Source organism: Melanaphis sacchari, unplaced genomic scaffold (assembly GCF_002803265.2).
Source record: "Melanaphis sacchari strain LSU unplaced genomic scaffold, SCAv2.0 Contig95_pilon_pilon, whole genome shotgun sequence".
Lineage (NCBI taxonomy): Eukaryota > Metazoa > Arthropoda > Insecta > Hemiptera > Aphididae > Melanaphis > Melanaphis sacchari.
The window spans coordinates 566,549-584,637 of NW_020271679.1; the positions used below are offsets into that span (position 1 = coordinate 566,549).

The window sequence follows — 18,089 nt, forward strand, 5'->3', positions numbered from 1 at the left end:
TTCATTAAACACAAATTACGCATTAACTTAAATGTTGACTTCTCTAATTTGGTCAGTTTTGTAAATAAAAAAAAGCTTTTCATATAAGAAAAGTTTAAAAAAAAATAATCAATCCGAATGCCAATAAAAAATAGTGTTTCCATTTAAAAAAATTTAGTTGTTTTCGGAATGCCTACACCAAAAATGTAAACATTTTGAAAATCATCAAAAATTGTCCAATTAAGAACCCCCTAGACTCTAAAATATTCGCTTTAATAAGAGGTCATCCGAATGAGAAATTGAGTGGTATTTTAAACAGTGATCACACTGTAGTTTGGTTAATATCTGCTTTTCAGAGATCTAGGTTTAGCATCAATACTAAGGTGCAATCAGTCTCTTACAAGCTAACTCATATAATAGAAGTGAATTTGCAATACATCTATCCTTTGTGGTCGTCGATATTTATCTGATTTTATTCAGGAGTAGTTGGTTAGCTATTTCCACTACACAAACCAAGTTTTTAAACCGATCTAAATAACATTTACAGGTTATATTCTACGGGTCTCAGAACTCGTGATCCATGTTCATAGACAAACACAATAGAAACGATACGTGTTAAAGGTTTATTACATGATTAAATATGAATATTATACTGTACACTATTATAGTAAATAGAAGATCACAGGAGTAGCAAAGTACGAGTTGATTTATCTATAAGACATAGGGTTAATATACTTATAGTGAATCAAATTAGTTAATGTTGATTAAAAATATTGAAATGACTATTGTCCCTACCTTCATGATCTGAACTCAACTGATTGACTGTATCATTGATTTACATTATCCTACTCTACGATCCTATGTTATTCTTACCTAAGCAAATTAGCTGAGTGCAACATAAATTATGTGTTAATAATCTGTAAATTGTTAGAAAATCAAACACGAAACCTGCAATATTTATTCATTTGATAACTAGATTTAATGTGCAATAAAAACAAACTAGGAAGGTAAAACAATAAATTTAAAATGATAATATACATTATACTTTATTCAATAATAAAAAATAGTATCAATAGAAATTATTGAAATGTTCTTAATAGAATATAATTGTCAAACATTAAAACTTAATAATATCAATTGACATGAAAAATAGCTATTAATTAGCTAAAAAAAAATTAACACTTTATCGTAAAACAATATAAAAGATTAATTAAAATATAAATGTTTCAATATTAATTCCTATAAAGAAGTAATTAATAAGCGGAATTCCATTTCCTCAAGGTAAATAATTACAAAAAGAATAACAATTCATCCAATCCAGTGTTGGGAGCACGACGGAGAGACTGACCAGTAAGGAATGCCAACTTATGAGCGAATTGACATGGAGCAGGAACTCGTACAGTACCCTAAATAAGAAAAAAAATTAATTGTGCACAATAATAAAAATTGAATACAAAAATATACTAACCGACCAATTGTAGTACATATGAGTCAACTTAAATGTAAGTCTTTGCATTATATCGGGAGGAAGTTTAAGCGTGTCTTCAATTACATTATAATGTGTAGGAGTTACAGTACCCTGTCTTACATGTTGTGAAACTAAGAAGAAATCATATCTGCAATTTATGATAAATAAGTATTACCACCATGTTTAATTCTTTGTTTTTCTACTATAGTATGATAAACGTTGTTTCCATATCTAAATAGCTTTGTCCTGACTAATAATCAACCTAGTCATTAAACAAACTATTATAGTTTTCGACAGTAGCTTTGTTTCATAATTTGATACTTTCTTAGTATTTTACTATTTAATTTCATACTATAGTCTAATCGGAATGAGATCGTTCCTCGGCGGCGACCAGTTTTTGTTTACGACGGTCAGATGCTTTTCCCACCACGAAAGCTCATAAGGCTAGCGCTGTGAAACAAAGCCACGCCCATGCACAGAAATAAGTCACCGAGGTACGATCTCATTCCGAATAAACTTTAAGAACTACAAGAGTATAGAAGAGCTCGGTTTACACAGACATTTTTAAGATCAATATTTAGTTTGTAAGAGTAGGAATTGATTAAAGAATATAGAAATGTTATTTTATTGTACGACTTTTGTACCTGAAAAAATACTAGAAGTTATACAAGCTTAAAATGTGTAATTAAATATCTTTGATTATTTTTACTCTTTAAAAATATTTTTCTTACTTCACTTTTAATTTTTCTTTAATTTACAACATTGAATATGTCATAATTAAAATTAGAATATTAAATTGCTGCTTTCACACCTATTTCTTCACTTAAGGTAAATAAAAATTTTTATAAGAAAAAATACAATTAATCGAGTTTATAATATGAATGTATACACACCAAAGTAATAAATGTAAAACAGTGAATTACCCACACAAATTACTTTGCAAGTTTCTTTAATTTAATTTAAAAAGTATACATTTAGGTAAAAATGTTAAATTGCTTAAGCATAGCTTACTTGGTTGGATCTGTAACAACAGTGTCAACAACTGTACCAGGTTGAGGATTTTCAGGACCACTTTTACTAGGAGCAAAAAATCTAGTACTAATGCGTTTAGTGACTATAATAAACGCAAATGGAACAGCTGTTGTCCCATACACTTGTTCACAAGCAGTCTAAGAAAATAAAAATTAATTAAATGAAAATTATAAATAATTTAAACAAACCTACTTGTAATAGTCTGACTTCTGTCTTATGAACATGTGATATTTGGCCTTCTCCAACTCCATCTCTATACACAACAATGCAAGAAGGTAATGTACCATTTATAGTTTTATACTTGGCCAGAGCCTCTGAAAAATAATATCAATTAGTAGAATTATTTTGTTTTAACATCAGATTCACATAAAATTATTATTCACAATTTAAAATTTTCATTATACTCTAATCTATAATTTAGAATATTAAAAAGAACAATTGAGTTAAATTACTACCAACTTATATAAAAAAATTTAATGTATGAAGATAGATGAAAATTGTCGCTAGCACTCACTTATTACGCCCGTAGCAAAATGAACAGAAAGTTCCTGTCCACTTTCATGAGGTTCAACACAACTGAAATAACTCGTATGAGTATCATTCATATTAGCTACTAAAGCTCCAAATGAGATATTTTTACGTTGACTATCATGGCATACGTCAAAACCAATTATCATCATTCCCTAAAAATGTTTAAGTTAAAGTAATTACAGATAAAATATATACTCCTCCGTAATATTAATAGATTAACTATAATTACTTTTTTAGGTATAGTAACTAGCCAAGGAGCACCTCCAAGTTTGCAATTTATTTGAATAGCTATTTTTGTACACACTGACATATTATTTTTTTGTACGTTCTTCGCCAGTACTACTTGAGATGGTACTGAAAACAAATGCTTTGATAAAAAGAAACAAATATATTAACAATTGTATACATATATATCAGAAATATACCTGCTCTATCGATACATAACTTTCGTTTAATTAAACTATAAACATCACCACGTGACGATGGAATGACACATAAAATCAATGCTGGATTTGATTCATTAAGTACTTGTTCAATATGCATTAAAAAACTATTAGATCTCCCATCATTCATGGGGACTCTATACAAATTAAAATCGTTAGTTTTAAAAAAATTTTTACATTAAAAATATTTACATAGCAGGCCTAGGTAGAATAAATGACATTCCTTGAGCAGCCTTTGCAAGAGATTGAGCAAATGTATCAACTTCTCGACAATTTTCTTTTGGAGCTAAAATAACCCAGTGCTTCACAATTGCTGACGTGAACATAGGTAAAGCACGTAAACACTTAGTCCAATCTGCTTCATTACCGCCGTTATACTTATTAGTACGACTTTGAATTGTTTCTGGTTGTAAAGTACGAGCTGTTAATTCAACAAGCCTATTACTTAATGTCAGGTTCCAGTTTTTCAATTCAGCTACAGACTTAATAATAAAATAATTGAATTCAATTAAAAAATGTTTGCATAAAATTAAATTATTTCTAAAAATAATAAATTTTTGATGTAGCTATAAGCTACATAGAATGAAAATAACCTACTTTAGGTGTATTGAGAAGACGATTTGCAAAATTTGTTAGTCTTTCTGTACGTTCTCTGGGATTTATGCGGGTATATGTAGCCATATCTTTCATGAGTGTGAAATTATTTCTATAATTTAAAACGCGAGATAATTTATATAAATCCAATAAAATTTATTTTAAATTTACTACCTCATGGCATCAGTTATACCAGTCATAACGCATAATTCTGGAACCAGATACACCAATGTATCTTCAATTCCAAATTGTCTTATGGATCTTTTATTTTTAGAAATCAACATTGGTTGCCTGCCACCTCGAATCGTTAAGTTGTATTTCTAGTAAAGTAATTAATACATTAATTTAGGTTTATAATGATAAATATTAATATGAATATTATGTACTTCTTTGTAATATTGAATATAAGATATTTTGGATCCGTCTTTTTTACTAAATTCAGAAGTTGGGTCCGAATTTTCATCTACGTCATCTATTCTGTATGTTTCATTGTTGTACTTTGTCATAACTGTGGTACCAACAATACCGCTTTTAAATTTAATCTAAAAAATAAAATATGTAGTCCAATGAATATTTATCAAAATTTAGTTAAACTGAAATCCCACTAAGAACATTACAAACACACCATCCAATCTCTGTCACGATTTCTATCAGTAGCACACTGATTTAAAAAATCCAATACAGTGTCTTGGCGCATGACTTTGGTAGATATTTCTGCACATAGTAAAATATTATCTTCATATCTGCCAATTGTTGTTTCATAGCCTGGCCAAAGTTGGAGCTTATGTTGATGTAATTCAATCTAAAAGCAATTATAAAAAGTCAGAAAAATAACGAATAAATACTTTTGAAATATAAAAATTTACTATGGCTTTTGAATCATAAAAGTTTCTTCCTATCAACGTTAGGTTTAGATGTCGAAGACAATTACGCAAAAGTAAATTGAAGACTTGAATGTTGGCATAATCACCAGTTTCTATTACATTCGTGAATTTCACTGTAATAACAATTTTTTGATCATCTGAGCGACGTGTAGATGTGAGTTCAAAATTCTAAACAAACATATTAAAATTTATTTATAACATATTTTAATGCTGTGTTATTAAATCAATTATTCAACATTTAATAAACCATTATTTCACAAATAAATATAACTTAGTTTTTACCATCAATATTTTAATCAATTAATTATTAATCCATTACTAAATTTTATCCTATTTTCTTATAATCTAATATTATGATAAAAATAATTAACAAAATAATATAAAAAATTTGATAGATCATACTTTTAACAACTACTTACCGGTGGGTCATATCGGCTTCCAGAAAATAACATTGTTCCATCAAATAAATATCCTCCTAAACGTTCTCGATGCTGAGCTAATAATCCTTTTTTAGTGCTAATCCTATCTTCTTCAGGATTGTAATCAACTCTATATTGATACAAACACCAATTTGTATATGAAGTGATTGGAAAATAATTAGCCAACAATTTTACTGGCTGCCCAGTAGTTCCTGAGAGAAATTAAAAGAATAAAATACATTGTTAAAATATAAATAGTATAAATATACAGATAACATAATACAGCAAAAACGCAAGTAACAAACTCTCTGTTATTTAACAAATTTAGAATAGTAAAATAAAAATAATTTTGTAGTTATATCCTACAAATATTTTATTGCTAATAACAAATTGTCCATACGTAAAATTAAAAACAATTTTTGATAAGAAAAAATGTATACTCATTAGTTCTACTTTCAACATTATTTAGAATACAAAAATATGCGATCATTCTCAGCCTCACTGAACTATGTAGACATTTTTTCAAATTCTGTGAATAAAAGTAATAAGAAAACAATAATAACACGGTCAGTATCGTGCGAGAAGGACGCTAACATAATCACGGTATTATAGATGCAACAGATCATAATATCTACTAATAAATGTTATCATACTGTTTTTTTGTTAAATTATTAAGATAAGATGTATATGGAGTTTCAAAACAATTTATCTTTATTTAAATAGAGAGGTTCCTAATATAAGTCTAATGTTAGCGGGATGAACACCAATACCAATGACGAGTTAAAGATCCTAATTATCAAAGTATATTAATAATTTATTTTAAAAAAAAAGTAATTTAATTTTTACTTTACCTTGTTTTCCTTTCTCTCCTAATGAAGATTGAGGCCTTGGTGTCCTATAATGTTCAAGATCAATTTGTCTTCTTCCTCGTACTGCGCCTCGCCCTAAAGGTAATGGTGTATCTCCTCCTCCTAAGAAAGTTTTTTAGAAATGTAAAAAATTATTATTATTGGTGATCTATGAAATTAAAAATAAAAGTAATTAAATTAGAACAATTATTAAACTATAAAATCAACGACAATAATCAGTAAACTAATGTTTAACATGATCAAAATAATAAACATGAAATTTAATTAATAGAATTAAGAGTTTTATCATTTATTTTAAACTACCCTAATAAACTTAATACAGACTTGTATACAAATTATATATTACCTCCATCTAAAGTTTTAAGTCCTTCTGTAACTTGTTGCACCTTTAAAAAACATTGCATATAAAAGTGTGCTAGTAATATGAAATTTCAAAAGAATATTTACTCCTGCCATTAGGTCTTGTCTGGGAGCTGAACTTATATCACTAGAAACTACAGGTCTTGGTGCATAAGGTCTAGGGGCCCTTTGCTGCGGTGCCCTTTGCTGCGGGGCACCAGCAGCTCTTGGTGGCATCTGACGAGGTGGACGTTGCATAGCTGCACCTGGCCTTGGTGTTGGGAATGATTGTGGAGTAGGTGTTGGCTGTGATATGATTGGTCTTGGTCCAATAAATTGTGTAGAATGTATTGGTCTAGGTCCTCTAATTCCTTGAGAAAGTCCAGATGAACCCTGTTGATCTGATGCTATCTGAGGACGTCCCCGAGCTTTTCCCCTCGAAGGTCTAATTTGATCCATTTAAAATAATTCTACCAAAATAAATAATAGGTTTGAATTTCTACATGTTTCACTTAGAATAAAATATAAGCCATAAGTATATAAATATATACAGTACTCTATAGATCATTTGAAGTTAGATGGACACATAAAGGAATGATAAACAAAAAAATAGTAGTATGTTATCCTATCCTTAGCATATAAAAATTTATTAACAGAATAATTCAAAACATAAAAATTTTAAACATAAATTCCTATTGGCATTTAACAATTGTTTATATTAAAACTGTGGTAACTAGCATTAGACAGGATAAATTTATCTATCAAATATGTTAAATCAACTAAATGTTATAATATGTGTATTATACAGACCTACATGAGCAAGGCTTGAATCTGTATAATTATTTACATATGATTTCAAGCTGTTCGATCGTAAGTATATCTTTTGGACTTTTTTGAACCTTGAAATCGGATTGCTAAGAATAGACATGATGATTTTAGACTCAAAAAAAAGCTTAAAATGATTTCATTTATGAGTTGAAAATGGACACTAAAATAATTTGTTGTGTACACAATTAAAATGATGATTAAAGTTAATTACAGTTAAATACAGGGTGGTTCTCAATTAGGTCGTCTATCAAAAATATTTTTAAGTTTAATCCTATACTGATATCTTACTTTATATTCTTTGGTAATAATTGCCCAAAACAAATCTAATAACTTTTTTAAATAAGAAAGACAAATCAGATATCTCTAAGTAAACTTATTTAAAAAACCAAGTAAATGTTAATATTAATGTAGCAATAAAACTGCAGAGTTTGAAAAAAACCTATAAATTACTTCAAAAATCTAATATGAGTTGTACTGAGTTATTGTCTATAAAAAATGAATTAAAAATTAATACTTTAACTTGAATAAGTAACAGTTTTACAACTCTAGTTTAACATATTTAAGAATAAATTACCAGTATCTATCACAAATACAAAGAAAAAAAAAACTAAGATCTATTCTAAAAACTATACTAAATTATTCAACAAATTCAATTATAAATACTTGTCATTGAAAGTATTGGAACCACTTTGTTAAAAGCAGATTAATTAATATCAAGATAATTGACAAATTTACAAATATCAAGTCTGCTACATTTATTAGAAACTGTTGTCTGTAGATTTAACAAAAAGTGAATTAATGATATCATTAAATAAATATACTACATTCTGAAAAAACTTCATATTTTGATTTCATGGCTCAAGTAAAAAAAAAAAAAATGATATCTTCTAAATTTTTTATACATTGATAAGAAGTTGGAAAAATAAATGATTAGAGATTTGTAATTAATATTACCTAATGTCTATTATTGTAATATTTTTCATTATTAATAACTTCTTTGCTTATTTACATAATTAACTAATATTACCTAGTATTACCTACTCTTGTTTTTTAAATATTTCTTTTATTATAATTATTAATAAGATATTACTTCATGTGTTGTTGAAGTGTATTGTTGAGAATACAAAGACCTATGTTACATTGTTATTGTATGGTCAAAATTATCACCTATATTAAAATACAATTCTAAAAAAAAAGCAGATATTTTAATTTAATAGTTAGCGCAACACTAATAGACATTTAAGGTTTTATAAATTATGATAGGCAATCTATAGTCAGCTGTTCAAGTTTACGCTTTACAATATGAGAAAACTCAGACTAGAAATTGAAGATAAGCAATATTGTTATTTTATTAAAACAATTTTACTTAGATCTACGAACAAAATGTCTACAGAAGAGTTATTAAGTTAGATATTATATAATGAAAAATATTACATAATTTTTACCAGTTCATTATTCAGTTTGTACTAGATTGCCACGTTCTTCATCATAAAATAGAAATGAAAATTTAACATTGATACAGAGTGAACACAAAAATCTATCACCTAACAACATTTTGTATTGATATAACTATGCTAATCGACTGACCAAGTACCTTTGCAACATCTAGATTAAGTCCAAGCATATGGTAAATTCTACCTATAGTACTTAATTAGGAACTTATATACACAGGATATGCAAACAAATAGTGTGGTTAATCTGAACATTTTTTAATTAAATATTTACTTTGTTTTGAAATTTTTTTTTAATTTATAATATTTTTTATTTTAAAAGGTATATATGTAAATTATAAAGTAATATCATTCTTATATTATTTACACCATGATTATAAATATGGAAATCTACAAAAAAACATATATTTCATAGAAAAAATTACGATACAATTTTATTTTATTTCTAAACAAATTTTTAAACAATAAACACATCCTAACCCTGATAAGAACATAAATTATAGATAGCTATTACGTATGATAAGAAAACACAAACTGGCATTTTTACAAAACATACACATTGTAAGTAGTGATAAGCAAAATCGAATTATTATTATAATCCAGTTATTAGTAATCAATATTCAATAAATTGTTATACTCTAGATATCGCTCAAAATTTCCAACTTGATATAATGATAGTCATTGACGACTCGGAAAAGTAATGTTATTACTAGAGCTGGGAATTGTATGTAAATACATATTTTTAGTGAAACACGATAAATTAATTATTGCAAATGATACATTAGTTTCGCGTGATTTGCAATAAAATAAAACACATTTTATTATACATATTTTTACATATTTCGTCATAAATACATATTTTTACATACTTTGTAAAATTTTCGATTTTTTTTACATACTTCATAAATGTTGACAATTTTGGTGGTTTAGTAATATTTTACATTTATATTTCGATAACGGTACTCGGCAAATTGTAAGTGTATAATGCATATAGGAAATAAGTAGGTTAAAAAAAAATATTAATAACTTGATTTTAGTTTATCTGTTTCTGTTCGATAACCATACCTTAATGATCTTAGATTATATTTTATGTTCAATAATTATTTGACAAAATATATTTACGAATTTACAACAATACCTATCAGACTATCAGTTCTCGTGTTCACATGGTTGTGAAAACATCTTTACATTTCGAGTTATAAATTATAATTTATAAACTAAAGACTTAATAATAAATTAGTGTTAAGACCAAATCGCCGTACATTTAATTTTGAAAATTTAAAACAATATATGGTTTGTCATTGTTTTCTTTACAATTGATTAAACATAAACATAAATTTATTGTATTTCAATTATGATCAAAAATTATTTAGAATTGTATTTTTATTTAAAACTTTAACATATTTTTTAACTATACTTTTTTGTACTATTTCTTAGTACATAATTTTTATTTTATACTACATATTTTGGCAATTTTGATTACATGTATATATGTACATATTTTTAGTTTTTTATTACATATAAATCCCAGCCCTAGTTATTACTGTTATTAGTCGTTATCAGAAAGTCATAATAATCAATTGAAATAAAATTGTCCATAAATCATAATCCTATTTTTTATTTAAATATTATTTTTATTCTAACTTTAAAATTAACAAATTATTAAACATAATAAGAAATATTAAAATGAAAACGCATCATTTATTGTGCGTATATTATAATTAAAATGCAAAAAGTATGTTGTGAACGACATTTCGATTTAATCTGGATGGATACCGTCAGTAAATCAGTCTATCTTGGTTAATTTCTAGTTTGACGATCATTAAATTATTTCGAATTCGACTTGAGGAATATTTAACACAAAACAAAACATAACGTATCCATAATACTAAGCCATGGGTTCCCGACATATATGCTAATATATTTTCATATTTAAAAATTAAGAAGTGTTGGGAGTTTTGTTTTATTTAAGAAAGCTTTGTCCTAACACAATAAAACAATAATGTACACCATACAACATCGATAATAATAATTTAGTGTACCATAATTAAAACATTATAAATTATTATTCATTCAATTATTTACATTGTTCGGAATTATAGGCTTAGGGTTCTAAAAAAGTTAGATTAAAAAAAAGTACCTCAAGTTACTATAATTTCAGTGAAAAATTGGCCTGTTACCATAATCGATAATATTAATAATCGATATATATCCCGGTTGTTCAATCGATTATGTTTATCACCTAACCTACTTTAATATGTCACATTCAGTATGTCTTATTTTTAATACATTTACAATATTGTGTAGGTACATTTAAAGTATGTACCAAAAGAGTCAGCAGACAATTTCTTGTCAGTGCTTTACTTTTCCTACAATTAATTGAACCCGATTGAACCGGCGTCAAATTGACCACGTAGTTGTTGATAAACCAATCACATTATTCACAAGACGCAACAAGAAAATTTAGTAAAAATTAAATTTGAAGAAGTTTTAGACTGAATGAGATGTATCATAACTGAAGACAGGAATTTTAAGCAATTTGAACGTTCATACCAAGTATATGCACCTATACACGCAGGTTTAAAATAATGTCGGCGATTCAAATCTAATCGAGTCCATAGACTAAATTTTATTTATCATTTACCTAATTGCATATTTGGAAAGTCGGGGATATTTTTCCGTAAGTGCATAAAATGTATATATTTTTTTACATTCTTAATAACTAATGAAATTATTTCGTGTTTTCATTTTGTAAATTGGGATTTTTAAATATTGACGAAAAAAAAAATGACTAAGTCACTTGATATAAAATTACTTACATTAAAAATATAATTCTTAAAGTAGGTAAAAATTCAGTATTCATTAATTGGTTACACTACAAATGTGAAATGTTAATCGTGATATACTAGTAAAATTCGCATTGATTTACGTATTATACACATTAGTATATCGAATTTCGTTTACTGTTTATTAACATTTTTATTCTTGTTTATAACAATTAAAATTTTAACGAAATATTAGAAATACGTAAAAATATTGAATGTTTTATTAGCCAATGATTTGAAACATATACATATAAAATAAAGAAACTAATGTATTTACAACTAATGGGAACGTAATCCATTGTTAGGTATGCAATCGACGAGTACTGTGTAATAAATAACTTCAAATATAACATGTTCATACATCTTGTATACTGATTTTTTGAAACCAAGTTTAAATAAATAAAAAAAAAACCAAATGCTTTTGAGAAATGTTAACAAATCTAAAACCAATAATTTATATGAACATGTTTGAATCGGAAGATTAGAAAATGTCCTACACCCAAATTTTACACCTGTGATAAATTCTTGTATGAAATTTGTACCAATTATGTCTATGGACGCCAAACGATCAGTTAATACATACAAAATTACATTACTGAAAAAAAGACACATGATCCCACAAAAAATGGGAAAGTACCTATATTGTAATTAGTTGCTATGAAAACAAAAATAATGGTTTCTTTTTTATATTTCAATATTTTGATGATTAACTTATAATATGTTGAAAGGTTCGACATGATTAAAATTGTTTTAAGTAATAAAAACTTTTAATGCATATTTGAGTATTTATTTCAATTATTTGTGCATATTAAACGCATTTTTTTCCTCTAGCTTTTAATATTTACATCATATTCACCACATTTTTACACTAAACAATTATAAGAACGCCCAGAGAACCACTCCGATACGGCAATAGAGAAATTAAAAATTATTTACAAACCATGCAAGACATTGCCAAATACGAGACTTTCAAATTTACTAATAATTTTATTTTTTAAATTTTAAAGAATAAGTTAATGACTTTTTATATTTTAAAAATTGTTTTAATAATAAATAGTAATCGTCTTAAATGACTAGCTTCTTCAACATAATATTAACCAGTTAAAAATAAATGAGAAAATAGCCATTTTCGGTATTATTATGAAATTATTTCACGGCCCTCTAGCAAAAACTAATATCCCTTACGGCACGCACATCAATAATAGAGATGTACTTACCGGACTTAAAAGAAATTAATGCTAATTGTAACAGTACATATTAAAGTAAATCTGCGCAATTTTTATTTTCTCTTTTGACCACGCATACAATCACAACACTATCTTATACAAAAATATAATAGGAAGAGAATAGTAATATAAAATTTACTTAAATTAAAAAAAAAAAAGTTAAGAGTTCAAGTGAAAATATTAAACCGGTCATCTCAAACCTTCAAAAATATACTCGTTAAAGGCTCAACACACGAATCGCGGCGGTTTGCGGTAGCAGCCAAGTACGCAGATTGCGTCTCGTGTGCCGGAGCCTTTTATACTTAAAATATAATGTACCTGTACTCAAAAATCATAAAAAACGGTTTAATGCGAACGACGCGTCTTCTATAACGTACCTATTAAGACAAAATAAACAAATCAAATGACATAATAACATACCTTTTAAGTGAAGATGGACACGCAACAGAAAAAAACGAAACAACAGCAACCGGTGGTATGACACGAAAACGACTGCCGGCCGCCGGGCGATGAAACAAGCGCAGCGTAGAATACCTAACCACTAACCTGTATACTAGAATTTGGAAACTGGAAGGGCCAATGAGCGTACGCGGCGCTCGGCATGGACAGCGGAGACATGTGTGCAAAACTCCGTCCTTTGATCAGAGGGCACGGGTCGCGGGGACGGACCGACAATAATAATAATAGTAATAAAAATAATATTAAAATATTATGTTATGTTGTTTTTTTTTTTTTTGTGTCCATAGTCCATGCCGTAAAAATTATTCGAAAGCGATAGAAACCCGTCCCCCCCATGTCGTCTTCCCTGAGATCTATAATAATTAATAACTCTGCAGCAGGAAATGTGTAAATGCAATTGACATATTTTCCTATTCCTTTAGAGATAACGTTATACATATTATGTGTGTGTTGTTGCTGTTTTACTAACGTACATTATAGCAAATTTGCGTTCAGTAGAACACATTTTATGTTGTTAATGTTAACTTTAATATTGGACTCAATTGACCTAACATCAAACTTAAAGGTAAAAATATTATTTAGGAAATGTCATATGCTTTCATTTTAAAGTAAGTTTAGCTACGTATATATTACATTTTTTAATTGTTCAAAACTTACTTTAAAATGACAATATCAATAAAAGCATACAACATTAATTTTGTTTAGTTTCACTAATACTCAATACTCTATACGCAACATAAACAGAACGCAAAATCATCTTATTATGTTTTCGAGTAATATTAGTAACAAATTTTCCATTGCAAAAATTAAAATTAACATTATTGAGAGTTTAGTACATAGATTTGTCTAAATATTGTCTCAAAACAATTTTATATCCTTTTAAATTTAAATTTTATTTTTATTGTTTAAGTCGAATATAACATAATTAAATATTAAAAAATATATAAATCCGATAGATATGTCAAACCTTCAAAAATATTATTGCCTTTAATTTACCGTACTTCAGTAATAGTTAAAAATAGAAAACCTATTATAAATTTAAATATTACATAAAAAATGTAATATTTAAATTAATTATCTAAAATACTGTAAAATTATGTTTTATTCATTAGTCATTACTCATTACATTAGTGGCCTTCTGAGGAATATCTATGTGCATTAAAACAATTTACTAAAAACCCAGCATATTAAAGTATTTTATAAATTAAAAAGAAACACATACTAAACATCTAAACATGCATTAACACTACGACTTATCGCATATCTAGTTTCCAAACATCCTTAATAAAAATATCTGATATTCAAAATTGAATACTAAAATGTTATTTAGAAATGAATTTAAATCTATTAGTCTAGTGTCTACATGCGTGATAAAAATGAAGTATGAACACTACGAACCATTCATAAATGATGACAATGTGTATTTAAAAATCATAAAAGTAAAACAAAGATTAAATTATGTAGTGTTGTTGTTTTTATTAAATAATGTAATAAACATATTCTCAAAAAATATCATGATATTATTTGTTTACAGTCCAGCGGAAATAATCAGTGTTTTATTAGCTGTTGTAAGTTATTATAATTTGTATTTATAATTTATAATTGTATCATGATTGGAGAAAAATTTAAGATTATTAGAGGATGTATTGGTTTATAATGATGCATGTTCTGTGTGTGTGTGTTTCTGAACATGTGAATGCCGTCTATTTAGAAACAATTGAAATAAAAACGCTTCAATAGTTCAATTTTCAAATTTGAGAGTGATATCTGGGAAGCAGATGCACAAATTTAATTTAATTCAAAAGTAAAAATTTGCAGTACTTTTGAAAATAACCAGGCAAAACAAAAACAAATTCGTACACCACTTTTAAACGGTATCGATTTTGGTTTTTTTTATTTTATAATTCAAGTACGAACAACCGTATTTAAACTTGGAATTTTCATTAAATATGTATATATAAATATAAATATAATTTAAAATATTTAGAATTTTTCTGATAAAACAATAATAAAGTAAACTACTAGTAAAAATTAGTCGGTAGAATGGAAAGAAGCTAGGCAAAGCTAGACTGATTAAAATGTTATCGTTAACTTATATTTATTTTATACGATTCTATGAGGACATACGACTTTATTTTGAGGAAAACCAAAATCGTTTTCGAATAACAATAAATGTTTATTTGTTGTATTTTACGAAGACTTTGATTTCGTATGATTTTCTACTACAGTAACTCGTGTGTCTTTCTTTAAATCGGTTTTTATAGCGATGAAAACAATTGTTAGGACACAAGGCACGTAGCGCTTACAATATTTTAACGTGTCTAACGTCTAAGTCGTATCTCTGTTATAAGTCATTATAACTAAGTTACACAAAAAAAATCGAAAATACGTTTTGTGTATAACCTATTGTATATACACAAACCTTAATCCCCCTCATTGTAAAATTCTGGCTACGCTTTTGAGTACAAAACCGTTTTAAATTATAATATAGTAGTCGTTTATTGCTGTGTCGGACGCTTAGGTCGACATGACATCTCGTCGTCACAATAGGAAATGGATGTTTACATGCTGTGTAATTTATGGCACGGTACCTCTTACACAGCTACGCCTTGACCGTAACATTATCTCAAAAACCGATCGTCTACACTGCAATGATTCTCAACCTTTGCATCGCGGCTTTCGGTGGTGTGTCGATTAATAACAAGGGAACCGGGTTTGCAGTAGAAACTAAAAATGTTTTTCTGTGCCTCATTGACACCGTTCAATGTTTATTTAATACACAACAAATTTTGTTGCAACTGTGAATAGATACCAAAGATATATAAAATATATCTGTGATAGGTACCGTCACTCAACATGACTGAACGACATACAAATAATAGAGTATTTCATTACCTACAATGATTATATTTTAACTGTTATAAAATAGACAGTGGATTAGCAAAAATAAAAATACAACTAAACTTTATCACCAATTGAAAACTAAGCTACTAATCTAAGTAAATAACAACATAACATAATCTTAACTCTTAGGTAAATTGAAAAAAATTGGACAAAATCCATTTGTAGAACAAAATGTTACTGTTAAGTTTTTTTATAAGTTTTAATTACCCAGTATATGCAATATTCATAATAGGCAAACTTAATAAATAGTAGCAAAATAATATTGAATTAATATAAATCTTAGTTCATGTTTGTTTATAATATATTAAGCCGGAGTGATAGAAATGATAGAATGAATATATTTTAATGGAAGCCGCTGTGTATAAATTATGTATGCTTCTTATATTATTTGAACACGCTTTAATAATATCATAAACACTAAACAAGTGAAGAAAAATTCTGCAGGCACGATAATGTTTCTTTAAATACGAATATGTGATACTGTATAATATTTAATAACAATTTAAATTTATTTATTGTAGTTTTGTGGAAAAACCGATTGTTACTGTCGGCCTGACATGATCACATAACAGTTAAATTTTATTATAGTACCATAAATAATATGATAGATAAAATATTATATGCCTTATGAGTTATGACATACGGGTAAACAACAGAAATAAGAAACATGTTAATAATACTTAGAAAAATATTACTACTATTAAATAATATTTTACTTCTTTTGACAATATTATTTATACAACCAGACCAATACTAGTCATTTTAATTATTTGAAATAATTTACAAATTTATTTTTATATACAACAACTATATAAGGAAGGTTTGTTTAGCTGATATAATTCATAGGTAACTCTACTTTATATTACTTATTATTCAATAACCTAACCTAACCCGTCGTTAAAATATACATATAATAACACTATATGTGTGCTGTGAGCACGTTGCTGAAAATTTCTGAGACAAATACAAAATGATTATTCATCTTAAATACTATTTAATAAACCGGTAATGTACTAGTATTATAGGGATATATAAATGTTAAATTTTGTTTTTTTAATAACTCACTCAATACTCATTGAATCATTTTGAAACCTACACCAAACTATTTTTCATCATTTATTTACTCTAGATTAGTCTATTTAATGTTCATTTTGAAATTATTATTTGTTTAATAATACTTAATGTGTTATAGCATATCAAATATCCACATATAATGTCATATACTAATGTTAATTTTGTTTTTTTTTAAATCATAAAAATATTTATCAATCTAAATGTACTAGTATTATAGGTATTTACAAATTAAAAATTTTGTTTATTGAATAACACACTCAATGTAACTCTACTTTATATTACTTATTATTCAATATTTTCTTAATTATCTGTAATCTAACAGCAAACTTGACCTATACAAAAACGAATGAAAATATTTTTTAATATATTATGATTAAACTTAGAGAATATTATCAAGTTATTGAATAGAAATGTTAATCATATTCATAGGTCGGTCACATAATATATGTATAACATAATGTATATATATTATATATTATGTCAAATTTTAATTAATTCTAACCTTTTATTATAGTATAATTATAAATATTTTAATTTTTTTTTTTTTTTTTGACTGCTTATGGCATTTTTATTTAAACGACCAATTATAAATATTCGAGAAAAAAAGTAATCATAAAATGCAGCACCACTATCCGAATAATATTATTATATAGTTACAACAGATTTGTGAAGTTATGATATCTTAATAAATTCTAACAAAGTAATAACTGACATCTAACATTATAGTTCTATTCTAATAATAACACAACAAGAAACTTAGTCTG

The 18,089-nt window shown here is 26.7% G+C and overlaps 1 protein-coding gene across 5 annotated transcripts; it reads right to left on the reverse strand.

The window, feature by feature from the left end:
- Positions 1-1,120: 1,120 nt before the first annotated feature.
- LOC112603069 (piwi-like protein Siwi) lies at positions 1,121-13,421 on the reverse strand. Of its 5 annotated transcripts, none has more exons than XM_025351476.1 (18): positions 13,309-13,417; positions 6,667-7,028; positions 6,566-6,605; positions 6,202-6,321; positions 5,351-5,562; positions 4,914-5,099; positions 4,673-4,849; positions 4,434-4,589; positions 4,222-4,367; positions 4,051-4,159; positions 3,646-3,935; positions 3,436-3,590; positions 3,240-3,364; positions 2,994-3,162; positions 2,672-2,793; positions 2,459-2,616; positions 1,448-1,595; positions 1,121-1,385 (listed from the first exon to the last, which is right to left on the reverse strand). In XM_025351476.1, the coding sequence occupies exons 2-18, from the start codon at positions 7,015-7,017 to the stop codon at positions 1,269-1,271; spliced, it is 2,781 nt and encodes a 926-aa protein (XP_025207261.1). In that variant the 5' UTR covers positions 7,018-7,028; positions 13,309-13,417; the 3' UTR covers positions 1,121-1,268. The 5 variants fall into 5 exon arrangements, with proteins under 5 accessions (XP_025207261.1, XP_025207263.1, XP_025207264.1 ...); XM_025351478.1 differs by lacking the exon at positions 13,309-13,417 and adding an exon at positions 8,981-9,094; XM_025351479.1 differs by lacking the exon at positions 13,309-13,417 and adding an exon at positions 8,832-8,927.
- Between the last annotated feature and the right edge of the window lie 4,668 nt (positions 13,422-18,089).